This window comes from Gorilla gorilla, chromosome 12 (assembly GCF_029281585.2).
Source record: "Gorilla gorilla gorilla isolate KB3781 chromosome 12, NHGRI_mGorGor1-v2.1_pri, whole genome shotgun sequence".
Classification (NCBI taxonomy): Eukaryota; Metazoa; Chordata; class Mammalia; order Primates; family Hominidae; genus Gorilla; species Gorilla gorilla.
In genome coordinates, this window is record NC_073236.2 from 106,623,851 (window position 1) to 106,650,978 (window position 27,128).

Genomic DNA, 27,128 nt, shown 5'->3' on the forward strand with positions numbered 1-27,128 from the left:
AGGTCTTGGTTAAGACTGTAGCTAATCAGTTGTCAAGTAGATTGAATGATACTAAATTCTTCAAATACCCAAGACCTACATTCACAGAGTTTAAATGGGAGTCAGAAAGTCATTCTCAACTTAATCAGGGGTTAAAAAAGAAAGATGACACTGACAAAATCTCAGAATTTTGTGTTACCGGGTCTCAGGTTCTATCACAAACTGAACTACAAAGCAAGACAACTCCCAAAAGGCTAGCTGCATATATCCAATAGGTGGCATATTCTGCCTTGTGAAGGTGAGCAGAGACAATAAAGTACAGGAATGGAAATAGCAGCATTATTATAGATGCCTGAACATTTGTTAGGAATCACTAATGACCCTACAGAGAAGTATCATGGCTCCCAAGAAGTATATTCCAGCTAAGTAAGAACACTAAGAAGTTGGAAGGAGTCAACAGACATATCACCCTGAACGTGCCCGATCTAGTCTGACCCTGGAAGCTAAGCAGGGTGGGCCCAGTTAGTATTTGGATGGGAGATATTGAACAGGAACCACAAAATTATTCACATTCATAAAAGAATGCTCCAAAAGGCCAGGTGCGGTGGCTCACGCCTGTAATCCCAGCACTTTGGGAGTCTGAGGCAGGTGGATCACAAGGTCAGGAGTTCGAGAACAGCCTGACCAACATGGTGAAACCCCATCTCTACTAAAAATACAAAAATTAGCCGGGCATAATGGCATGCAGCTGTAATCCCAGCAACTCAGGAGGCTGAGGCAGGAGAATTGCTTGAACTCGGGAGGTGGAGGTTGCAGTGAGCCGAGATCGCGCCATTGCACTCCAGCCTGGGCAACAGAGGGAGACTCCGTCTCAAAAAAAAAAAAAAAAAAAAGAAAGAAAGAAAGAAAAGAGAATGCTCCAATGACATATGAAGAATTAAAAAACTATATGACATGAGCTTCAAAAAGCCAAAGAGAATATAGTTATATAGAAGAATGTGACCCAGGCACAGTGGCTTATGCCTGTAATCCCAGCACTTTCGGGGACTGAGATGGGTGGATCACCTGAGGTCAGGAGTTTGAGGCTAGCCTGGCCAACATGGTGAAACCCCATCTCTACTAAAAATACAAAAATTAGCCAAGCGTGGTGGCGGGCACCTGTAATCCCAGCTACTCGGGAGGCTGACGCAGGAGAATCGCTTGAACCCTGGAGGCGGAGGTTGCAGTGAGCCGAGATCACGCCATTGCACTCCAGCCTGGGCGACAAGAGTGAGACTCCATCTCAAAAAAAAAAAAAAGAATGTGATACATAATTTACCAAGTACCAGTTATTACTGCACCTCTTATGTTTGAGGACAAGAGCAGTATAGAGGAGGGTAATAGTTGGGGAAAAAGGGTTGTAGCATGGTTGGGGTTCCACCATATGTCAGATGCCTACTAGGTGCTTCGTATTGCTTACTTCATTCTGGCAAGAAAGCTTAAACAGCAAGTATTTCAATCCCCATTTTACAGATAATAAAACTAAGCTTCAGAGAGGTCATGTAGCCCAAACTCTGTCTAAATTCAGGGAACTAAGATCTCTACATTAGCAATATCAAATGTACCTTTAAATAATTAAATATTAGAGAGTTTCCTTGGGGGATGGCTCTCATCGGGTTTCAATCAGGCCAGCTCTCCACAAGTCAAGAAGAACCTGTAAATTGAGTACCTGACAGGCTGGCTTCCCTTAAGAAAGGACTTGGTTGAAATAGCCATTTGGAACTGGCCAGAACCCAGAGTGATGAAATAGTCATTAAAGGTGGGGATCGAGTGGGCAGCAACTCTAGGCTGAATGTCAGGTCCAAGGAATACAGTGCCGAATGACGAACGTGACTCTCTAGAGAAGAATGAAATCCACGACTTGAAAGAAGAAGCTACGTTAACAGAAGAGCCAACAAGAGTTGCCAAAAAGCATTAGGGATGATGTGTGTTAGGTACAGTCTGAAATGATAGATATTTGAAGTGGATAATAAACTATTGAGGATGAGGGATTGTATGACCTGAGCTAAACACCAGGGAAAAAATGCAGTCCCTCAGACAACACCTGCTAACATTTTGCCTATTTCTGCCCAAAACAATTTCTGCTCTAATTTATAAATCAAGGAGAAGCATCAATCAGTAAGATCCAGCTTACATGGCATGAATACAAAGAGGCCATTAACGGTTTCACCAAGTTCATCACTCAGTCTGTGAAAGAAGCAGAAAGTGTAACTGGTATAAAATCCCTGCAGAATATAGGGGTTGAATAGCAATGCTTAATGAAGTCGTTCAATAGAGAGTCAAATCAACGTGAAGATAGACCAGTTTAGAAAAAAAACTATAAGCATAATGCGAAATTTAAGAAATGTTATATAAAACATTGTTCATGTTTGATTATAACAATGTAAAAACATGTACTCAGTGAGAGGAGAGTTAGAAAAAAAGACACTAACATTTATGGAACACGGCAGCCCTGTGAGATAGACATTATCATCTCTACAGATGGCAACTAATAAATGACAAATGTAGGATTCTTCACCAAAATGATGTGATTGCAGGAAACTTTTTAATGACCGGGCACGGTGGCTCACGCCTGTAATCCCAGCACTTTGGAAGGCCGAGGTGGGTGGATCACGAGGTCAGGAGATCCAGACCATCCTGGCTAACACGGTGAAACCCCGTCTCTACTAAAAATACAAAAAATTAGCTGGGCGTGGTGGCGGGCGCCTGTAGTCCCAGTTACTCGGGAGGCTGAGGCAGGAGAATGGCATGAATCCGGGAGGTAGAGGTTGCAGTGAGCTGAGATGGCGCCACTGCACTTCAGCCTGGACGAAAGAGCGAGACTCCGTCTCAAAAAAAAAAAAAAAAAAAAAGTCTTTAATATTATCACGGAGAATTTTCATTAACCATTGGGGCAAAAAATTCATCAATATATCCTATATTATCGGAACTAAAAGGATATAATCACAGGTAACAGTCAGAGACAAAACAAATGACTAGCCAGGAAGGGCATGTTAATAACTTACAATTGACTATCCTGACCACCAAGGGATCTCTAAAGACTCTGAATCTCTTACTTTTCTTCGCGTCATGCGTCACATCTGACATCCTATATATTGTACTTGCTTATGTGTTTATTTGTAAGCACGATGTAAGCACTACAGTATAACTACAATGAAGGGAGAAAAACTTTATTTTCTTCACTCTCTTTTTTTTTTTTTTTTTTTTGAGATGGAGTCTTGCTCTGTCGCCAGGCTGGAGTGCAGTGGCGCAATCTCGGCTCACTGCAACCTCCGCCTCCCAGGTTCAAACGATTCTCCTGCCTCAGCCTACTGGGTGGCTGGGATTATAGGTGCGTGCCACCACACCCAGCTAATTTTTGTATTTTTAGTAGAGACAGGGTTTCACCATGTTGGCCAGGATGGTCTCCATCTCTTGACCTCATGATCCACCCATCTTGGCCTCCCAAAGTGCTGGGATTACAGGCGTGAGCCACCATGCCTGGCCTATTTTAGTCACTCTCAATCCCCAGTGTTCTGGAAAAATACCTGGCACAAGGTAGACACTCAGTATTTGTTAAATGAATGAATATATATCCAGTTATGTTAGTGATGAGCTCAACTCAAAACTAGGCTTAAGACAAGACTGCACCTTCTGAAAGGTATTTTAGAGTACCAGAAGTACAAAGCTAGGGCTGGGCAGTCATTAACATGGTCAGAGTTTAGCAGAAAATTCCAACCCACCCATTGGCTCAATGTAAGTAGAAAGGCATGCTGCAATATCTGCTTTTTGTCACAGTCAACTTCTCGACATTTGAAAGCTCTACTACTATAAAAAATTAAGATGGAAAATCTATTTCAGTATAACCTGCAAAGGCCCTCATGAGAAATTTAGAAGAGCTGCAAGTCCAATATGAACAATGGATGGAACTGCAATTAAATCTTGAGGGAGTGGCTTCATCTGTAGATTATGTAGAGCCTAAAATTTTACCCAAAGCAGAAAGATAAAGGACACTGCCTCCATTTAACAATAGGAAATACATGACCTCAGCAATGCAAAAACAAAACAAGGGGCTAAATGTGGGACTTTGGCTGAATTGAGAAATGCAGTGATCTAATATTTCTGCTTATGATTCTACTCATCTGGTTGACAAAAGTAAAATTAGTTTTAAATGAGGTGCTGTGCTTCTATCATAAAGTTTATATATATATATATATATATATATATATATACACACACATATAGGAGAATTCATTTAGTATTATTTATATTGAAGAATAATCACTTGCCAATTTGATCAGTCACATTCCACTAATAAATTCATGAATCAGGGCTGCGTTTATACTACTATTATGAATTGTAGTTATTTAAGGTAGAGTTCCGGCTCTGCTCCTGGATTATTTATCAGGATGTGAAAATGAGAATACGCATGGAAACTTGATAGGCAAGTATGAAATTTATGCCAAATGGGAAAACTGAAACCATATATATTAATACTTTTTGGTCAGCACCAGTTACAAAAACAATTGCTTATCAAATAAAAAACTAATGAATAAAAATCTTTTCTTCAAAGATTACATCTCACAACTCCATCGGCAGAGACTCTTGGGCTAGGGATGGGCCTAGGGGCTCAGGACATGGAGCTCTCCGTACCAGCTACAGAGTCTGAGCTGATGCTGCTTGGTGATGAGACTAAAGCTTTAAAACTGAGAGTACTTCTGCAACCCCCATTAAAACACCTAAATGTCTTCCCAGGGCTATGAGAATGAAGACTGTCAGTTTTAACAGGACTAAGAGGGCTTTAAATTTTTCAGTGGTCTGTCCTCTCATCTTGCAGCAAATCTTCCTGTGTTCTCTGGCCTTCAGCTACACTGGCCTTCTGCTCTCTTCTTCCACGAGCCTCTTGCATATGCTGTTTACTGTGCCTGAAATGTCCTCCCTCCCACCCCCTCACCAGTTGAACCTCAACTCAAGAATTTTCCTAAGGGCAGCTCGTTCTACCATATGCTCTCACAGCATCATAGAACCCTCCTTTCTAGTGCTTGTCTCAAATCTGTGAGTTTGCATTTATCTGTGAGATGTTTGAGTGCATGTCAGTCTCCCCCACCAGACAGTAAGTACCAAAAGGAAGGGGTCATATCAGTTTTTCCTCTCAATATATCCCAGAACTTAGTACAACTCTGGGGATATACAGTAAGTTTTGCCTTTTGTTTCATATTTTAGAGACAGGGTCTCACTGTCACTCGGGCTGGAGAGCAGTGGCACAATCATAGCTCACTGAAACCTCGAACTCCTGGACTCAAGAGATCCTCCCACCTCAGCCTTCAAGTAGCTGAGATTACAGGCACACACCACAAAGCCCAGGTAAGTTTTTTTAATGTTTTGTAGAGATGAGGTCTTGCTATGCTGCCCAGGCTGGTGTCAAACTCCTGGCCTCAAGTGATCCTCATGCCTCGGCCTTCCAAAGTTCTGGGATTACAGGCATGAGCCACCATGCATAGCCTATAGTAAGTTCTTAAGCATTTGAGGGAGAAAGGAAAGAAGGAATGAATGAATGAAAAGTTTAACTCACATATTCAGAGTTTTGGTATGGAGTGGAAAAGAGTTCAAGTTTTAGGGAAAAAGATTACATGGTAGACACAAATGAAAACCATTAAGGGGCAGAGCTAACTACAGCACGGGTAATTAGAATCAAAGCAAATATATTACTCTGTCTTCCTCAGTGCCTAAAGCACTACCTTTGCTACTTCTGTTGCAAATTTGTGTGTGCCTGTTACCTAATTCTACTTGTCTGTGGTAGATGCTTCTTCTCTCTTTTTAAGTGTTTTGCTCTCCATCTCTCTTCCTTCCTGTAGACCTTACTATCTTATTTGGACTTGGATATTTATCTCATTAGGAATAACAGTTTGTTTCAATCCTAATTGTTTTCCCCATCTAGAATCTTACATCCTTCATGCTAAGTCATTTTCTTATTTTCTCAATAGTTAAAAGTTACTGGGAACTTTTCTTAGAATGATGTAAGATTTCATTTTTTCATTGTGAAAGAGGGCTCCATTGGCATTACACCACTCTATCAGAAAATGGGCCATGCAGAAGAAACAAACCTTTGATAAGTACACTATAGTACCTACCAAGGCACTGTCCATTCCAGCCTCGGAATCCTTCTGTGCAGGGAACGCACTGGTAAGATCCAGGAGAATTCACACACTGCTCATCTGGACAAGTACTTGGATTCAAACATTCATCAATATCTGAAAAATCAAAAAGCTAGGTCGTGAACATTTTATCAGAATACCAAAGCAAAATCTTACTTTGTGATGAAGGCAGCGGGGGAAGCATGTTATATCTACATTTCAGTGGGAAAAACAATAATTGGGTAAGTGAGACATTGGGTCTATACTTAAATACATGGCAATAATGCATGGTCAAGCATACCTGGATTAAAATATTTGCATACATTCCAAGGAAGAACCTGGCCCCAAATCTTCAACTAGCAGGACCTGGCCTCTCCACTCTGGGAGTTGGCAGCTCCTTTAGGGCCAATTTCTGGACATGAAACCTTTCAAGTAATAGCACAGCTTTCCAGAAAGAAATACAAGGAATGGGGGTGAGTGTGAGGAAGCCATGTGTCCACCCAGCTAGAGGTTCTCTCTGCAGACATTGGATGCTCTAGGGAAATTCTCACTTTGGCTTCATGGGCCCAAAACATCCTAGGTTGGAATAATTTAAAACCTTTCATATGACAGGAATTCCTTGGAGGTGGAAAAAAAAAAAAAACACGAGGAGAGGGTGAACTCATCACATACTTCCAAGCCTTTCCAGAAAACATGTTGATATGACCATATGGTAATATTTTCTGGTAAAAATACACCTTACTTTTCATATTCATAGCTAACTGAAGTTATATTAATCATCATTCTTTCCAATTTGGGGAGAAAAAAATCACCTAAAATATGGTTAAGTCTGTGCGGAGATAACCACGACAGCTTGAGGCATTTTTAAAAACTGTCGAACAATAAAACGAGGAAAAAGATATAAGACAGAGTTCAACAGTTTAAAATAAGTGTTAACACCATGGCTTCTAGCTGCATTTGAAATAAGTGTTTTTTCTGAGGTGGATCTTGAATTTATATGAGTGGATTTAATGTTTAAGTATCCCAATACACAATGTATATATGACCTTTAATCGTACTTAAAATATAAACGGATTTTCAGGACATAAACTAGAGAAACAAAAAAAGAAACATATATAATGGGTCCACTAAATATCCATGGGTATGTGATGTCTACATTCTAGTAAATACTTAAAAATTATCTCCCATTGCATATCATTAGACATGTGAAAAGATACTTAAAATGAAAAAGTTAAAGATGATATTAACAAAATAAGCACCAGGTCAGTGTTGTAATTTTTTTTCTATCAGTAAAAATTCTTGCCAATGGCCAATGACACATAGTGGTTTTTTTAGGTCAGATGTTCTGGGACTTCTTGTTCTACAAAAAGATGATGCTTGCCAGTTTCATTTTCCAAATAGCATTACATTCTCCTCTGGATGGGATATTTCAAAAAATAGAACTACAACTGCTAAATCAGAGAATGCCATTGAGACAGGCTAGCCCAATAAATAAGGTGCAGTGTTGAGCAATACAAGATAACGTCCCTGAATTTCTAGCTGCTCTCACCTCTGCTTTTCCCCTCTTCTATAAATTAGGAACTACCTGCCTTATAATACCTTAACAGAATAAAGTAAGGATGCATGAGATAATGTCTGTAAACTACAATAGACTCCTTGGAGACTGGTGCTATTTGAAAGCAACTTCGTTAGTGACAGCTGAGAAAATCTTCTGTGAGCCAGAAGCCCAGGGATGTTTGGTTCTAGTCCATGATGAAATTTGAAAACAGCCGCGTTGCTTGGCTCCTTCTTCTTTTCAAGACTTTTCATGGGGATAGAATTATATATTATTTACTCAGGGAACGCTAGTCATCTTTCTCCCAAATAATTTTCATATATTGAATATCACCGAATATTCTCCTACAAGCTTCTAATTTAAGTACATAATTTTCCAATTTATTTTCTATTCCTTTCCATCCTATTACTTAAGTATCTTATATTTCCATTCTTGACCCGTGTGTAGAACTTAAGAATCAGTATTTGGGCCGGGTGCGGTAGCTCACACTTGTAATCCCAGCACTTTGGGAGGCTGAGGCTGGCAGATCACGAGGTCAGGAGATCGAGACCATCCTGGCTAACACGGTGACACCCTGTCTCTACTAAAAATAGAAAAAAAAATTAGCCGGGCATGATGGCGGTCACCTGTAGTCCCAGCTACTCAGGAGGCTGAGGCAGGAGAATGATGTGAACCCGGGAGGCGGAGCTTGCAGTGAGCTGAGATCGCACCACTGCACTCCAGCCTGGGCGACAGAGCAAGACTGTCTTTAAAAAAAAAAATGAAAGAAAGGAAAGAAAGGAAGAGAGAGAGGGAGAGGGAGAGAGAGAGAGAGAGAGAGAAAGAAAGAAAGGGAAAAAAATCAGTATTTGACTTCTTTGTTGGGGGTTGGGGGATACTGCTCTGCACATAAATGCTTGTCAAATAAACACCCCATTTTTTTAAAGCACTCCCCGCAAATACAGAGGTGCTTGAGATCTATACAAACACAAAAGGAGTCAGGGATGGGGGAGATTTAAAGAAACTATAACTTCTTGAAAACTAACAAAGTGACAGGCATCATACAAGATATGGCAACATGAAGTTATTTTCATGAAAACCTGGAAAGTTAACTTCATGGTTCCTATTTTACAGATGATGTACTACGTTTCAAAGGGGGCAAAGTCAGTGGCTGCAGGTCAGGCAGTTACTGTGGGCGTGGTGAGCTGCTCCCACGCTGCATCTCTTCAGCAGAGGAGAGTTCCCTGGAAGAGCAGCGTGGGGACACTTTACACCTGTGCTTGTTCTGTAGCCTCGTGGCCCTCGGGGAGGGCACAAGACTCCATGCTGATCAGAGATCCGGCAACATAAAACACTCCCACTTCTCTCTAGATTAGAACCCAAGGGGCGGAGGCAAGACACCAGCAGGAGGGGCAAGTGTAGGCTGCCAAAAAATGTCTAATTAGCTCTCCCTCCAGGCCTGGGTCATTAGAGCGGTGAAGAAAACCAACATGCAGAAGCCAGGGGACAGCTGAGGGCTGGCTGTGCCAACCTAGTCCATCCTGCCCCACCTAACAGAGCCCAGATCTATTAGGCTCTGCTGACAGCCAGGCAGGGAACCCCAAGGAACCAGCACCATGCTCCCGTGCCCTCACAGATCCCGTGTTCCTTCACCCTCATATTTCCATGGCAGGTTTTTAGCAGAAGGTCAGTGTATTTCTTCATGAAAATAATTGCAAAAAAAGTGCCATAGTGTTTTGTTTTGTTTTGCTTTGTTTTTTGGAGACAAGGTTTTTCTCTGTCACCTGGGCTGGAGTGCAGTGGCATGATCTCGGCTCACTGCAACCTCTGCCTCCCAGGTTCAAGTGATTCTTGTTCCTCAGCCTCCCAGGCAGCTGGGATTACAGGCGTGCGCCACCATATCCAGCTAATTTTTGTATTTTTAGGGGAGAGGGAGTTTCAGCATGTTGGCCAGGCTGGTCTCAAACTCCTGGCCTCAAGTGATCCACCCGCTTCAACCTCCCAAAGCACTGGGATTGCAGGCATGAGCCACCGTGCCTGGCCTCACTACGGTGGTTTCAAAAAGAACCAGAGCAACTTGGACACAAATGTGAACAGAAATATGAAAAGGATAATAATTGTGACCATGCTATAAATACTTTTTATAACATTTTTATAATGAGAGAAAGCTCATTGCTGTGGTCAATAATGAGGAAATTTTATTAAGCACAGTTGGAATCTGACCAAAGTTTGTCAGACCATGCTTCTTGGGGAGTCTGTGAGAAAGTATCAGAACACATGTAAAAGAAAGCAGTGGAGACAAAGGAATGTAAGTAGGTGAAAAGGTCAAAAACAAAAAATCAACACTGGTTACACCTGCAGCATGTTCCCAGATGAATGGTCCGCACTCTGTAATTAAGTCTGTGTTTGTACTAAATATGATGCAATTAATCATTCTATGGTGATTTCATTCCAAATACCAGAAAGGCAGATATTGAGGTGAAAAATAATGAGAGCATGAAGATGGAAAATAATCCCAAAAGAGCCAGTGAAAGGAAGAGGCAAAGAGCCTGTGAATCTAGGAAGCAGAAAGAGCTTGGATAAACTGGTGTCACGCATTGAGTGTGGGAAGGAAACAAGAACCAGGCAAGGTGCCTACCAACCCTGCACATCACGGTCATGTGTGCTGAACACTCTCAGCTGACTCACCCTCACAACGGCCTCTCTGAGTCATGCGGTACCCGCTGTCGCAGTATTCACACCGGAAGGCCCCCACAGTATTGACACAGTGCCCCTCCCCACAGACGTCTGGCCTCAGGCATTCGTCAACATCTACGAAGAGCAGATAGCATTGCTGAGTTTTGTGTTCCAAATATTGTTTCAAACCTCTCCCATCTCCCAGCTTAGCTCAAATATAGTGACGAAGTAACTGATTTCTTTTTTTTTTTTTTTTTTTTGAGATGGAGTTTTGCTCTTGTTGCCCAGGCTGGAGTGCAATGGTGTGATCTCGGCTCACTGCAACCTCCACCTCCTGGGTTTAAGCAATTCTCCTGCCTCAGCCTCCCAAGTAGCTGGGATTACAGGCATGCGCCACCACGCCTGGCTAATTCTGTATTTTTAGTAGAGACAGGGTTTCTCCAAGTTGGTCAGGCTGGTCTCAAACTCCCGACCTCAGGTGATCCGCCAGCCTCGGCCTCCCAAAGTGCTGGGATTACAGGTGTGAGCCACGGCGCCTGGCCAGTAACTGATTTCTACTTTCCCTTTGATTTGTTTGACACACATCAAAATCACCCAGTTTTGATTCATGCAGGGTGGTCCAAAAGTAACATTTAATGTATCTTGTCTATGCACATATATGACACTCTTTCTTCAAAAATGTTAGGGGAAAAAAATCCATTTTTATATCACCTGGGATCTAGCAGACTGCTGTCATGATAATTGTTTAATAAAAAATTCTGGGTTGTCTGGATAAGCACTGAACTGATGATAGTCTTAGGGGATCTAAAAACTCAGATCTAAGAATTTGTCATCAGGAAGAATGCTGCCATTACCTATGCAGTTAGTACCCTCCTCACTGGCCATAAATCCTGCTGGGCAAATGCACAAGAAACTTCCCTCGGTGTTTTCACAGCGTCCCTGGGAGCAGAGGTGTTGGACCTGAGTACACTCATCAATATCTGTTAACAAAAATACATATAAAAATATTAGTTCTGTGTAGCAAGAACTTAGTTTCCCTGTTCTGTAAAATACCATCATACTATTCCCTGGGTACCACCCAACCTTTATAACTGAGGACAACAGCAAAAGGAGACACGATCTTTCTCCTCGCGTACTTGAAGGATTGTTCCTGGAAGAGAGAAGCAGGCTACTGTGTATCACTTCAAAGCCTAAAACTACAAAACCATGACACTGGTGTTTCAAAGAGGCAGATTTCAGGTCAACACAGAAGGGTTCTCCTGATAACGAGACACATCCAAGCAATGGAATTTGCTGTCAGTAGGGAGTCAGAAATGCCATAAAAGAGACTCTTCCTCCGTGCATGTGGGTGGAGTTGGATTAGGTCATCTCTGTTGCCTTTCCAACTTAATATTCTAGGTTCTGAAAGTGACACATATAATGTATGCAAATGACAGGGAAATAGCCAAATTATGGACCAGGTGGCTGTCTCCTTTCTCCCCCATACACACACACCAAACAGCAAAATTCACATATACTAAAGAAGTATTAATTAGATATGTTCCTTTGTTGCTTCCTATTGGCCTCATAATTTAGTGCTGAATTTTCTTTTTCTTAAAAAAAAAGAGAAATTAAATTTAGAGTCACATTAAAATGATTTATTTAACTCTACTGCATATCTTTCTGAGATACTTTTTTTTTTCCCAAAAGGAGCATATATGCGTTCCCTAAATTTCTAAATTGACTGACACCTTCAGGCCAGCATATATGGATTTTCAATTTTAAAATCCCTTTAAAAAATCCAGTCTTATGTACATAAATGAATGTAATTCTTTACTGCAGTATACATTAATGTTAATTTGTTTTTGCTAAATACATGTTTTTAGGTAGCTGTTTCTGTAATTCATATTTTGTTTACTTTATCCAAAAAGTTTTTGGAAATTATTTCACCTTTATGTAAATGTATTACATTTGCGAGGTAAACAAATGTTGAACAAAGAGGTAAGAGAATTCCAGTTGTTTAGCAAACCTTTTTTTGAGCTCCCTTAGCTAAGGGATAAACTTTCAAAAAATTAAACCAGTAACATTTTCCCAAAATGGTTAAGTTGGTTTAAGAAAAAAATGTTCTTAATGTGCAAATGTTTGATATTTAATAATTTAGTCAATTAAAATTGTCTCTTACCCACACATTTCCTCTGTTGTTCACTGAACTTGTAGCCCTCGTAGCATATACAGGTATATCTCACTGGTAGGTTAATGCAGTGTCCTGCTCCACAGATATCAGGGTTCACAGTACATTCATTGATTTCTTTAAAAGTAAATAAAATAATGTGAAAAAACCCACAGAAACGAACAGATTTCACTGCTACTTGCAAAGTATTACTTTGTGTTTCCTGACCAACTAGCAAATTATTGCCAGCTCTGCATTTAGAAGACAAAGGTGACCTCTGACATCAAGTATAAAAAATTCATGTGATTACTTTATAATGGATTAGTTAGTCCTATCCAAGGCCATCAATAGTTCCTAGTGAAACCATTTTTAAGATGAACTGAAGTGAGTAGAAACTCAGAAAACGCCATGTTGTAAGCTGTAAGAAAATCAATTATTAATAAAACAGCTTCCAAAATGGCCTATTAATGAGTTTCTATTCACTGTAGTTCATCTTAGATGATAGAGTTTGAATCACCAATAGGTAAGAGATTTCTTATCTATTGATAAGAAACACATTGTAACTTTCCGTTCTTTAGCAGGCCATATTTGAGTTTCAACAAATATATCCAGTCTTCTCCAAAATTCATCATTAACCCCCCCAAAGACCTCCCACTTCTGAACAAAGAAAAACTTCTTGGTGTATCTTACTCTTATTTGCCAATTTCAACATGAACATATTTTATTTCTAGTGGTAAAGTAGAATCTTTTCCCAAATCTTTTCTGCTAAATTCCTCCCTTACTCCCTTACTGAGCCCTGTGTAAGACTGGCTTCTTCTATATATCCTGTACAGATTAGCCCTGTTCAAGTCCTCAGTCTACTCACAGACATACACTACAGTGGAGGGAGGGTCTTAGGAGTCCATGGTCAGGTGGAGTCCATCAAAAAAAACCCAAGGACTCAAAGGGGGCCTTCTGAGATTAATTACTCCTTTAAGATTTTCTGTTTCCAATGACCTTTGTAAGAAGGTTTAATGGCCTAGTGAAGGTGGCACAGCTGGTGGTTAGAAGCACTGGCTTGAAGACAGTGCAGGCACAAATGCTGCTGCCCTTTACAGTTCTGCAGAATGGGGCAAGTGACCTCGCCATTCTACGCCTCACTTTTCTGCATGTGTAAAATGGAAATAATCAGAGTTCCAACTTCAAAGCATGAGAATGAAAGAGATACTCTAAATAATGCATGTAGCCAATGCCTGGCATATTATATGTGCTCAATAAAAGTTACCATTATTGTTCATATTGAAGTCATTTAAGAATATATTTAAAAACCAACACATTTATACCAATACTACCTTGGGCTATTATCTGTCATCATATAGTAAACAAGGCTCAAAAGAGAGGCTGGTATGAATGAGGCCAAGCGACCCTCCAAGGTAAATAGTTTGACGCCTCTGAGCATGACAACCTAGGAGCACAGCTTTGTTAGAGAGGTCTGTGGTTTGAATGAGAAGAAAAGCAGGTGGGCTATTCTCGCTAATAACACACTGTCTATTCTGCAGTAAAAGGATGTGGAAAACAGTGCTTTAACACAGATTCACTATGGAAATGACCTAAACTGGGGTTGAGGTTGCTCTCCGAAACCAAAACCACATGCTTCATTTTTCATAAAGTATTCACTGTGCTGTGACTTTGAGACTACTCATGCAAGTCATTTGAAAAAGGAAGCATATGAACTTCAGCATTTTACACAAAGTCACCTGGATGTATGAGAAATGTATGCACACCCCATGTATTTACAAATTACTTATACCTTTTGTGAGTCTAGTTATGTTAATTCACTTTCAGGAAGATACATTTGTTTATAGTGAAAATATTATCAAATTATAGGAAAAATAATTCAAAAGGCTAAAAACATGGGTAATTAATATGACTGCCTAAACTTAAGTGACTGGCAATAATAACACAAAACAATGAATTATGCATACAGCACAGCATATAATCATTAACAAGATAGGAAAATGCTTATTTGTTAAAAAAACACAGTGAGGCACAAATTATAATATAGAATATAATCTCCATTATACTACAATACACACAGAAAAGAAGGTTGGAGGGAAGTAGATCCAAGTTTTATGGTTTTTAGGATTAGCGTTTTCTTCATTTTTTTGGTACTTTTTAAAATTTTTACACTAAGCATGTCTTGGCACTTTCATAATCTGAAAAGTCTTCCTTAAAAATATAACTTGTATGTACCTAAAATCTGAAGGTAAAAGGTAATCTTCACCAGGTTATACTCATAGACTTTCAGGTAAGAATTCTCTTCTGTTTATAGGAATTTTTTAGTGAAACAGCATGAGATGCACACGACTCTATATTATACATAGAAGCTTCCTTTGCAAGTTATTGGTGTTTAGACTTCTTGGGTTTTTTCCCAGGTGGTTATTGACCTATCTTTATACTCATCTCTGAAATTTTCATAAAGCAGAAAGACATGTTGACCATATTTGCAAAAAAAAAAAATTAGAAGGTGAATTAATATATTCAGGGCAAGGGTTCAGAACAAATTAAGAGGCTATAAATCTGGGGTTTTCATGAAAAGCTTGATGAGTAGTCACTAACCCACTCCCACAATACCAATTTGGTGATTACCAAATATTTGTCATTTGGCAGGGACAGCCTTAGAATGGAACTTCTTTATATGTGTGAACAAGTCTTCAAATATATGTGATGCTTAATTAAAATGTGATATATTCCTACGCCACAAATTGCCAACATAGCTAAAGTGTTTCTTCTCAAAAGTCAGCTCTGAGGTAGGAGAAATAGTGAAGAATTATAACTCTTTAGTCTTAGGAATAAAATGAGTAATAATGGCCTTTCCCACCAATCCAATATCTTAGATAGAAGCTAGGAGGTTGGAATTTGATAAAAAATGTTTGTTGATTTTTAGTTGATTACCTCATACATAAGTATACAGAGACGTGGCTTGCAAACACTGAACATGTCTGTCAGGACCACGTTACATGTAAGAAAATGTTAGGCTGACACCACTAGAGGGTACTAAGAGATACATCAAAGGAAAGAGGGACACTTTCTGAAACATACTTGATTTCTACTTCGTCCCATTTTTACACAAGTGATTAATTAATGTAACTGTCATCAGTTTGACCTCAGAGATCCCTTCCATCCTTTGCCAGGCAGGATTCCATTCTTTTTTTTTTTTTTTTTTTTTTTTTTTGAGACGGAGTCTTGCTCTGTCACCCAGGCTGGAGTGCTGTGGCACGATCTTGGCTCAGTGCAAGCTCTGCCTCCCGGGTTCACGCCATTCTCCTGCCTCAGCCTCCCAAGTAGCTGGGACTACAGGTGCCCGCCACCACGCCCGGCTAATTTTTTTGTATTTTTAGTAGAGACGGGGTTTCATCGTGTTAACCAGGATGGTCTCCATCTCTTGACCTCATGATCCACCCACATCAGCCTCCCCAAGTGCTGGGATTACAGGCGCGAGCCAAGGATTCCACTCTTGTAGGCAGACAGAAAACAACCATCACACCTTCAAAACACCCCTGTCTGCTTTCTGTTCACTACTTATCAAAAAGTTGAACATCAGTGGCTGTGTGCAGTGGCTCACGTCTGTAATCCCAGCACTTTGGGAGGCCGAGGAGGGAGGATCACTTGAGGCAAGGTCAGGAGTTTGAGGCCAGCCGGGACATGGTGAAACCCCATCCTTACTAAAAATAGAAAAAATTAGCCAGGTGTGGTGGTGGGCACCTGTAGTCCCAGCTATTCGGGAGGCTGAGGCAGGAGAATCGCTTGAACCCTGAGTGACAGGGCGAGACTCTGCCTCAAAAAAAAAAAAAGTTGAATATCAGGTAAAAAAATAAATTACTGGTACTTACACTTTAAAACATATAAAACAAGTCTCCCCCATATCTCCCCTGTGTTTTCTCTCCTTTTCTAATAGGTTTTCATTCCTGAGCACATAGACAGTACACAAGTCCTGAGAATGTTGTCTTAAAGAACAGGAAAAGTGTTCTGCATTTTCTGTTTTTTAGTGCAAAGACAAGATGCTTTATATTTTTCCTAAGTGGTCACTCACACATCAGCATGCAAACCTTTTCCCATTGAGTAGATCAGTTCATGTAGAAGAATATGATTCTTTGAGTAAACTGTGTCAATATAAACTCTAGAAACTGGGCTCTGTCTGATACACCAGAGTCAAGCCTCACACAGACAGCACTCATTTCTTGTGTCAGGGGTATGTACGCTGGTGAATGGGAATGTCTTCTCTTTTTAGCATGCTTGGCTTTCTTGGCTTTGCAGAGAGATGATTAAGTGAGTGCTCCCCACTGGACTCTCTCACATGTCCTTCATAATGCCACCTGGTTCACAGGACAGCCCTACTCTTCCCTACTATAACTGCTCCCTGAAAACCTCGTCTTCACCAGGTCAAGGACCTTATTCTATTTCTTTTGCTGGAGTCCATCTAGAATACGGAAAAAGGGCCATGACAGAAAGCCAGTGATGGAAAACCAAATACTCTATTTATACCAGCAACAAGGCCAATGGTAGATTTAACAGTGTGGTATTTTTACTCTATTTTCTAAAATTAAATGAAACAGAAAGCTTTTAGCAAAATATGAAAATGACTATACTGACTTTTAGCTTTTTTCTTCATCATGTGATTCCCTGAATGAATGAATGAATGAATGAATGGAGTCTGGAAATACTAAAGCATGATGATTTCACATGGAAATAAAAGAGTTCATTTTCTATCCGCATACACAGTTTATTGAGGCAGTAATGACACTGGTAATATGCTTGAGGGACAAACATTTTTGGGTCAGTTCTGAGTTCTGGAAAAGATCTGATGAGCAAATAGTTTTTTTAAATGTCTGGGCCATGATAATTACAGAGGTTTCCACAAGGCAGTTAACTCAGTCAAAGAATAATTTCTGGCCAGTCTGCAAGAGCCATGGAGAAAGCTTGGGAAGAGCCAGAGGAAGGCATCAAATGTTAACTCATGGAAAGGTTTACAAAAATGCCCTGGCTTCCTAACTGCCCCACAGTGAGCATAGATTGTCCCACAACAATTGAAACAGATGTTTCCACTTTGTAAATATCTGCCAGAGAAATAAAAGTTTGATTTTTCCAACCTATCCTTTAGCTATTAAGACACTATGCTAAATCAAGAATTTATATGCTGAAACATATAATTCACTTGAAAATGGTATGCCAATAATGTTGCGAGCCACCAAGTCAGCTGTTAAGAGTGAAAAACATCACACGTATTTCCTGCAGATATGTGGCTCACTTTATAATTATCACATGTCAAAGTGTGTTTAGCTAAATCTGAAAAGGCTACTTCCAATTTCACCATCGTAAAGATATAATCACTAAACAATGTGGAGCTGATGGTATTCATTTTAGACTCTTACGTATTATTCTATCCCTGTCTTCAATCATGGGAGAAACTAACAGTAACAAATAATATTTACCTCCTCTGTGTTTTAGAGACAAAAACATTATTATGCAATATTCCTGAGAGAACTGATGAGATTGCTCCTTAAATCTGTGTTTGGCTCCCATATGAAACCAATGGGAACATACACATTTTGATTTAAATTATATTTGATACAAAACAGTCTTCTTGTGATAATGCAGATCACTATGTATAGTGTAGCTCTAAAGTTGCAAACCACTTCATTTCAAAGACTATTTATACTGTTCCCCCTATGGATTCTTTCAGAAATATTCTTTTACTACAGAAAATGGAAGTACCTACAACTGTTGCATGAAAAGAAAATCTGCATCACTTGTTTCCTGGAAGGATATATTCATGCTTCAAACATGTGACAGCAGATGTCAGCCCTGTATTTCTGCCAAACTCAAATTAAGCTTCTAACAAGTTGTGTTTTAACAACTTCCTATAGCAAGGCTACTTGCATTGTTTTTTTAACCAGCTCTGCAGTTCAGTTGAAGCTGAGTAACTTCAATTTGTTACCCTTCACACAGCTACATTTAAATGTTGAAACTGCATTTATCTAACTGAACTTAACCTCTACAAAGCTAGTTTGAAAGAGGTTTGTCCATTTAAGTCAGCCATGCCCATTCAAAACTAGAGTTTATCTTCACATTGAAAAAATGGAAATGCAGTACTTTGAAAGAACTAGTGAATTACAATATGTCTTATTGCATTTTTTTCTTTTTAACATTACTATAAACAATTAGAAGATCCTTGCTGTCCAAAATAGTGTATTATTTGCTTGTATACTTTGCAGCACAAAGCAGTCTCTTATCAGTGTGCTCAATAAAGTGGGTAGATACATACATGACCTCAGAATAGAGAATAACAATTTTAGCCATGGCCATTAAAAAAAATCACCATCATTTTGTCACAGGATCCTTGGGGTATCACTTTGCCAGCCAGAACCTCTGTGGCTGGTGGCATCTTTGCCCAAGTTTTGCTTGCACCCACTGAGCTTGTTCTACCCACTCAGCCCAGCAGGCTGTGCTTGGCCTGTGCTGCCAGCCCAGATCCCACACTTGCCAAGGGCAAGCCAGGTGTGGAGCAGTGAGGGGTGTGTGAGCAAGCAAGCATGGGGTCCAGCCACTACACACAGCCAGGCATCCCACCTGCTGTGGCAGACTGGGCAGCTCCAGGTGCTGGCACAGGTGTAGGCTTCATGTGAGGCTGCGGCTGGACCAGATATACTGCCAGTAACTTCTGCTGCAGGCACCAGCATCTGGAGATGGTGGACACAGTGCTGCCAGAAAGCTCGGAGACGCCAGAAACCACACAGCACCAAAGAGGCTGTTACAGCCCTGGCTTGGGGAGCCCCTAGGTTTGGGCTCCCCAAAGGGCCACAGCTCTTCTCCCCTTCTCGGCACCCTCAACATGGTGAGCGGGGGGGGGGGGGGGGTGTATTTCAGCCCCATTTGTGTCATAGCTCTTTCGGTACCACCATTTGGTGGGTTCTGAGTTCTTGTCCCACATCCAGGAAGAATGAGGTATACAGAAAACTGGAGGGTGAGCAAGGTGGAGAGGAGCTTCATTGAGTGACATGACAGCTCTCAGGACACCCACAGTGGGTAGCTCCTTTCTGTGGGCAGGTCATCCTGAAAAGCTGAGGAGACCCGAAGTGGGTAGCTCCTTCTCACAGCTGGTACTCCTGACATCTGTGTGACTTTGGCTGAGTCCAGGGTTTTTACGGGCTCAGAATGGAGGAAGTGTGTGCTGATTGGTCCATGGGTGATCATGGAGGGCCTAGAAAAACACCATCTGATTGGCCAAACTGTTATTGATGAAGTCTTCACTCTGGACCGTGGACTACACCTGGAACTGGCAGCCTGGCCCCCAGGCTTCAGGCCATTCCTGGCTTGAAGGTGGGGTTTCACTGAGGACTCACCCCTTTCCACCCAGGAACCTGTCTGCCTCCCTCCATCAACATGTTGTCCACACACCCAGGCTATTCATGCTGAGGGGCACCTGCAAGCCCACAATGAGCTACCCTCAGCTTCCCTCCCATGCTTATTGGTGCCCAATGTCCAGAGGGGGCCAAGGTGACAGGGGACTGGCATGTCAGCACTGACCCAAGCACATGCACACCTGGCTAGGTCGCAATAGCACTTGGGCTTGGCCACAACTTTGCTCCACCCTGGAGCAGGCGCTGGCAGCGGGGAGAGGCCAAGGAGTGACAGCAGGCACTTCTGAGCCTGTGGGGAAAGAGGGGCTTCCCAGCCCCTGAGAGTGCAGGGATGTCTAGATCTGCAGCCGTGGCTAGGTGACTGCAGCTGCACCCTGAAGGGCGAGGCTCCTGTTCTACTGACTCACTAAGTGGCCAAAAGCTTAACATATGAGAACATTTCTATTAGAAAGGAACCATAAAATGTTTCTGAGGAGGGAATATTCTAAAGGAGGCTCCAAACTCTTCCATCTAGCTCCTATAACACATTGTCAACCTCATCCTGCAGTGTGGTATCATAAATTCAGTTAAAGTTGATGATAATGCCCCTTAGTGACATTTTTGCTGACTCTAAAAATAACTGTTGAGTTTAGAAAATATGGAAAATAAAAAAATCTAAAATAAAACACTTAAATCTCTCAGATCCCACTAAAAAAAAACCACTGCTAATATCTAGTGTATTTTCTCCCAGCATTTTCTCAGTGTATATATGTCTTTAAAAAAAGTGGTATAATACTCTATACCATTCAGTTTTTTATCCTGCATCTTAAATTTAGCAATATTGTATGACTACTTCCTGCTATATTTCAATAAAAATTATTCTTCAAAAATACTATATTTGGTGGCAACATAATGTTCCAATGTATAGATGTAACATAATTATCTATTTCCCTGTAGTTGAACATACAGTTATTTCTATTTATTCTGTATTATACATTGTCTGTGATAGGTAACCACTCATATAAACTCCTACCCACAGCCTTTGGGAACATTATTTCCTTAGACAAGATGTCTTAAAATAGAATTACTGGGTCAAAAGTTCTGAATAGTTCTAAAGTTTTTTATACATATTGCCAATTTGTGCTTTATACTCTGTGAAGGTTAATTTCATGAGTCAACTGGACTGGGCTAAGGGACGTCCAGATAACTGATTACATATTTCTGGGTGTGTCTGTGAGGGTGTTTCTGGAAGAAAAAGGCCTTTGAATTGTTAGACTGTGTAAAGAAGATCACCCTCAGCAGCGTGGGTGGGTATCCTATCTACTGGGGGCTGTGCTCAAACACAACAAAAAGGCTGAGGAAGGCAATCTGCTCTACTCCAGCTGGGACATCCATCTTCTCCTGCCCTCAGACGCTGGTATGCCCAGTATCCAGGCCTTCAGACTCAGACTGGGACTTATGCTATCAACTCCCCTGCTTCTCAGGCCTTTGGGTTTGCACTGGAACTACAACACCAGCTTTCCTTGGCCTGGAATTTCTCAGCCTTCAGAATGGTGTGAGCCAATCCCTCACAATAAAGCTCTTTCTACATCTGGATATATCCTGTTGGTTCTGTCTCTCTGGAGAACCCCAACACATACTCTCTTCAGCAATGTGAGAGAGTCTCAATCTCACCCTAATAAAAAATTTGATCGAGTTTTACATACTAATTTGATAGGAATAAGGTATTATCCTAGGTTAGTTTGCCTTTCTTTGATTACCAGGAAAGTAGAAATTTTCTGTTATATGCTTCTTGGTATTGTTTTTTCCTACAAATTATCTGATTATATTATTTTTTCCATTTCTCTATTGTTAGTATTTTTCCTATTGATTTATAAGAGCTCAATACACATTAAGGATATGGACATTTAGAATTCTGCATTTGTTTCAAAATATAAAACATTTTATACTATTTCACTCATGATTAAAATAATATGTTTATTATACAGAACTTTGAAAATAAAAATATATTAAAGAACATAATTATCCATGATCCTGTATTAACTGGTGAGAACAGAACACTGATGCATTTTCTTTCTTTTTCTGTGTTTGTAGAAATTTTAAAAGTAAAATGGTAATCATTACATTGTATTCTTTTTTTTTTTTTTTTTTTTTGAGACGGAGTCTCGCTCTGTCCCCCAGGCTGGAGTGCAGTGGCGCAATCTTGGCTCACTGCAAGCTCTGCCTCCTGAGTTCACGCCATTCTCCCGCCTCAGCCTTCTAAGTAGCTGGGACTACAGATGCCTGCCACCACGCCCAGCTAATTTTTCTGTATTTTTAGTAGAGATGGGGTTTCACCGTGTTAGCCAGGATGGTCTCAATCTCCTGACCTAGTGATCTGCCCACCTCGACCTCCTAAAGTGCTGGGATTACAGGCATGAACCACCGCACCCAGTCCTTTTTTTTTTTTCCTTTTTTTAGACGGAGTCTCGTTCTGTCACCAGGCTGGAGTGCAGTGGCGTGATCTTGGCTCACTGCGATCTCCGCCTCCTGGGTTCAAGCGATTCCCCTGCCTCAGCCTCCCAAGTAGCTGGGACTACAGGTGCGCACCACCACACCTGGCTAATTTTTTGTATTTTTAGTAGAGACGGGGTTTCGCCATGTTGGCCAGGATGGTCTCAATCTCTTGACCTTGTGATCTGCCTGCCTTGGCCTCCCAAAGTGCTGGGATTATAGGCATGAGCCACCGCACCCAGCCTGTATTCTGTATTTATTAACAAAGATTATGCCATATTTCCTCATGATATTAACTACTCTTTTCAAACATTATTTTAATACTATGTGATATTCTATTTCATATATACTATAATTTATTTCCACATACTCCTCCTTTTTAACTGTATTTAGATGATTTCCAAATATTTGCTAGTATGGCTAACCCTGCCATGAGCAAGCTTATATAATGGATACTACATTTAAAATGAAGCTCAGCCCCACGTCTCCTCCATGTGATATATAATGTAAAAATACTGCACCAACCTGTCACTTGAGTAGGAGCAATCACTTGGCTGGCACTAGACGTAGAAGCTTCAGGAGCTACTTCAACAGGCACAGGAGGTGATGTTTTTTCAATCACTACTATATGAGGAAGTAGAGGATAAAAAGAAAATTAAAGCCTGTTATGTGCATTGAGATCCCACTTCAAAATGCAAGCATAATTTAGTCTAGCAATATATCACAGCATTTGTCAGATACAAAGAACTGTTCTATGTCCCAAGGCTCTGGGTTCAACATTTAGCAAGAATATCTGAGAGTGATGCGGAAGCCAAGAAAAATGATCGTTCATCAAATGATAACCTTCAATAATGTCTGAATAGTATATACCACTCCTGATCACAGAAAACAGTAAAAAAACCCTATCTTTCCCACTACAATACTTACAATGCTGTAATTATGCTAACATTATATAAGTATATTACTATACTTAACACTGAACTTCAGTTATGAAGTCTAGTAATTTACTACACAAAATCAAAGACAAAAATTTCCCGTGTTACGTTTTTATTCAGAATACTCTGACAAACAGCACAGATCAACACAGGCTACCTGGAAACTGTGGATGCAGATGAATAGTGGAAATGCCTGGAGACAGCTGGGGTTGACCAGGCTCAAGTTTGGTTTTCTCTTGATCCAATGAAGGTATTTCCTGGATGGTTGTATTTTAAAAGAGAATAAGAAAAAAAAAGAATTGAAAGTGGAAATTATTTTTAGTTTCCCACATATTACTATTTTTATGTAATTAATTATATTCTTAGAAAGGCAAAGAAATATCATAGGACCTTACATGTATAACTGTGTGAAATTACAAAAAAAAAAAAAAAGAACCTTTGATGTGGTGCTACTATGGGAAGCCCTAAATTTTTCCCAGTGGTGCTAATCCACGCACGTATCTTCAGCCATTTCCCTGAGGCCCAAAGTCTGACCTTGTAAGTAAATGTCTTGGCCCAGGGGTCCATATTTGGTCTGCAACAGGGCAAAACTAACCCCCAACGAGGACTATTGCCTCATTCACATGTGGCTCTGCCCCACTAAGATGACCAGCCACAGTTTGCAGATTAAATAATGGATATAGCAGATGTGCCATAACAAAGAACACATGGTAAGTTAAAGTATTTTAAACCAGTCAGTCACTATGGCCTTCTTTAACCTCACGTCTGATAACTTTACAACTCCAGCTCTCTGAACAGTGGTAGCCAGGCAGAGCAACAGAAATGTGCTGGCTTGGAGAAAGATTTGGGGCTTCATCACACATTTTGGTGCCCACGCTTGTCCCCTGGACCTCAAGCAAAGAAGCAGTCCATCATCCATGGCTCAGCTTCCATTTACAACTGTGCAGGGCTCAGGCAGACTGAACAATTAGCCTAGTTAAGGATCTGTGACTTCACTCACACCAGATGGGACCAGGGAGCTCATATCATCACTACATTCAAGTACTCATCGAGTTACTTGGTTCTGTCCTCTTCCAGAAAGCTTACTCCTCTGACCTCTGTTAACCTCTTATCCTCTTCTCCTGGCTTCAAGTATCACCTCTTTTCTGCTTTTTCTAAGATAGTCTGCCTGGATATCTCATCATAAATCCAACTTTGCAAGCATAAATGCTTACAGGGTAAGTCCATTTAGATATCCCACAGATACCTCCAGCCTACCCTTCCAAAACCATCCAGGCTCTCATTCCAACTTCATTTCTGCCAGTGCCACAGTCATTAATCTGTCCCATCCAGGTTTAAAGTCACCTTTTAGTCCTCCCTCTTTCATTTTTCATTGCAAGCCCTGTCCATTGACACTTTTTTCTTACAGTTGTTCACCCTTTTTCATATCCATAGATCCCACCACCCTAGGCTGGACTCACTCTCATTTTCAGTTTATTGTAATAATCTAACTGGCTTCCTCTTTCTTCTTAACTTGAGTAGACCCACCAAAATTCAGCTCCTACAAATACTGAGCACTTAATAGTTTTTCCCACATTTCCTCTGTCTTCTTAAAACTAGCTTTCTATTACTTACTAGAGATGACCTCAACCAGTCTCAATTGCACCCCGTTCCCTGCAGCCATGGCCAATGCCAACAAGGAACAGACCAGGATCAGGTGTTAATCCACTACTGCAGTTTACAGAATTTCCCCCATCACCGTGAGGCAGCAGACTTCCTAATCGACACCACTTCTGCGTTTAACAAATAGGGTCCAGTCGAGAAGCAGGGTATTTCCCCGCTGATTACAATGGCAGTTTGGTACTCTAAGCCTTCCAAAGCAGTCCCTAATTCGGTTTCTGACCAAGTCTTTCATGACCCTTGCTGTCCCCTCCACCACACCTTTGCACATCTCTGGGCATCCTCTCTTTTCTTCATCCATCACATAACATCATGAGACTTTTTAAAGTACCAAGACAACAAAGGCTGTGATTGCATTTTTCGTACTATCTCCTCCCCAAATAAAATGCAGTAAAAGTATACAAGAAAATTTTGGGGGTTTCTTTTAGATTTTTAATGAGAGTTATTAAATTCAATCATAAAGACAGAAGAACTGAGTCGTGATGAGGCTGCCAGGCTGCTGGCTGGCCCACCTACAAGTTAAATAATTACTTCCATACATCAACCAGAACTAAATTCAAAATCAACAAAATTGCGAACTACTCGCTGTGACTGATCTTTAGAGATGCTAAGAGCTTCAAAAGTACACACAAAGTATGCATATCTGTTATGCTTTTTTTGGTCTCAAAATACTATAACCTCTTTCTGGACGAGTGCTATCACTCCAAAATTGTAAGTCTCTTTTTCTTATGTTATGACATATATGTTACTCTATCCCATAATTATAAGATAAAGATTTAGAATACTATTTAAAATAATTTATGTATGTATTGCCTCATCTAAATTCTAATAATGCATTCTTGTCAGCTTAAAGAATGGTACATAAATGTATAAATATTTAATAATTACCTAATTTTCATGTAATTATTATGCAGAAGGAGATAAAAAGAAAATTAAAGCCTGTTACATGCATTGAGATCCCATTTCAAAATGCAACGACAATTTAGTCTAGCAATATATCATAGTAGTTCTCTGACATAAAGTTCATTCATTTAATGAAAATGGATGTTTTCATTAAAGAAAGAAAGCCGGATTCAGAGAGGGAACAATATTACATAAATAGGACTTAGATCCAGCAAATGTTTACACTTCCTACTAAAATGTCTCACAATTCATAGCCCCCATCTATGCCCAAAAGCCAATAGACTGACTTTTCAAAAAGCAACATTCTAGTATTTGATTGTAACTTTTAAATGTAAGTTCTGTTCTTACTCAAACTCAATTCAAACATGTATGTTAAATTTTAGTTGAATTAAGAAGTACCTCACTAACTATATATGTACTCTAAGAATACATGATTATCTAAGCATGTCACAGCCTTTCTTTCACAGATGCTCCAGGCCATCGGGTGACATTGAATTCTATTTATGCCCTTGATTCCCATTAGTTTCTCATTTTCTTCTCACGAGAATTGAAGCTTCATGAAAGTAGAGATTTTTGTCCTATTTGTTCTCTATTGTTTTCCTAACACTGAGAAGAGTCCCAATCTATAACAATGGCTCAATAAATTTTTTTTGAATAACTGAATGCTATATTAACTCAAACCAAATGATGCATAACAGAGATGTTACTATATTTAAGTCTAAAAAATCCATACATATTCTAATAGAAAATCACTTTGAGGGTTGAAAAAAAAAAGACTTGCAAACAATGAATAAATTACCTTTTCAGGGGGTGCAGTTGCCACTAAAACCAGAAAAGAAAAAGGGTATTAGTACAATTTAAGACAATTCAGTCTATTATATTTCAATTCTTAAAAAACAGTAGAAGTCCATTATCTCTGCAAAAGGATTAAGAATCAAACTAAAGCAAATGCAGAATTAGGATCATCTGCCATTTTAGGGAATTTTACACATGACTAACAGAGAACTCTCAGTGCTGTTACTCCTCAACTACTGGAGCACATGGAGAAGATGTGAACAAGTCTTTCAAACTCTTTCAGAATTAAAATTAAAAGAAGAAGGCAATACTTTCTGGTACATCATTTTATGCCTTATCTCCATTATGTGGAACTTTCCATATGTTAGAAAACAAACATTTTCATTAATTGGTTAAAGGTTTATCCTTATGGTATATAATGTTTGAAATGCTTTCTGGTGTCAGTGTTAAAAAAGAATGTCACTTATTTCAGTA

General features: G+C 40.2%; 1 protein-coding gene across 17 annotated transcripts in view; it reads right to left on the reverse strand.

Annotated features, from left to right (window-relative positions):
* LTBP1 (latent transforming growth factor beta binding protein 1) overlaps window positions 1-27,128 on the reverse strand; it is a 452,790-nt gene that overhangs the window by 113,068 nt on the left and 312,594 nt on the right. For 9 of the 17 annotated variants that reach the window (XM_004029082.4, XM_004029083.5, XM_055377710.2 and 6 more), the window contains 7 exons: window positions 26,659-26,681; window positions 23,455-23,554; window positions 22,888-22,986; window positions 12,503-12,628; window positions 11,196-11,321; window positions 10,354-10,476; window positions 6,129-6,248 (listed from right to left, as the gene is read on the reverse strand). In XM_004029082.4, coding sequence (XP_004029131.3) covers window positions 6,129-6,248; window positions 10,354-10,476; window positions 11,196-11,321; window positions 12,503-12,628; window positions 22,888-22,986; window positions 23,455-23,554; window positions 26,659-26,681 — 717 coding nt within the window. The remainder of the gene's footprint in view (window positions 1-6,128; window positions 6,249-10,353; window positions 10,477-11,195; window positions 11,322-12,502; window positions 12,629-22,887; window positions 22,987-23,454; window positions 23,555-26,658; window positions 26,682-27,128) is intronic. The other 8 variants (XM_063695966.1, XM_063695964.1, XM_063695965.1 and 5 more) reach the window with 1 other exon arrangement.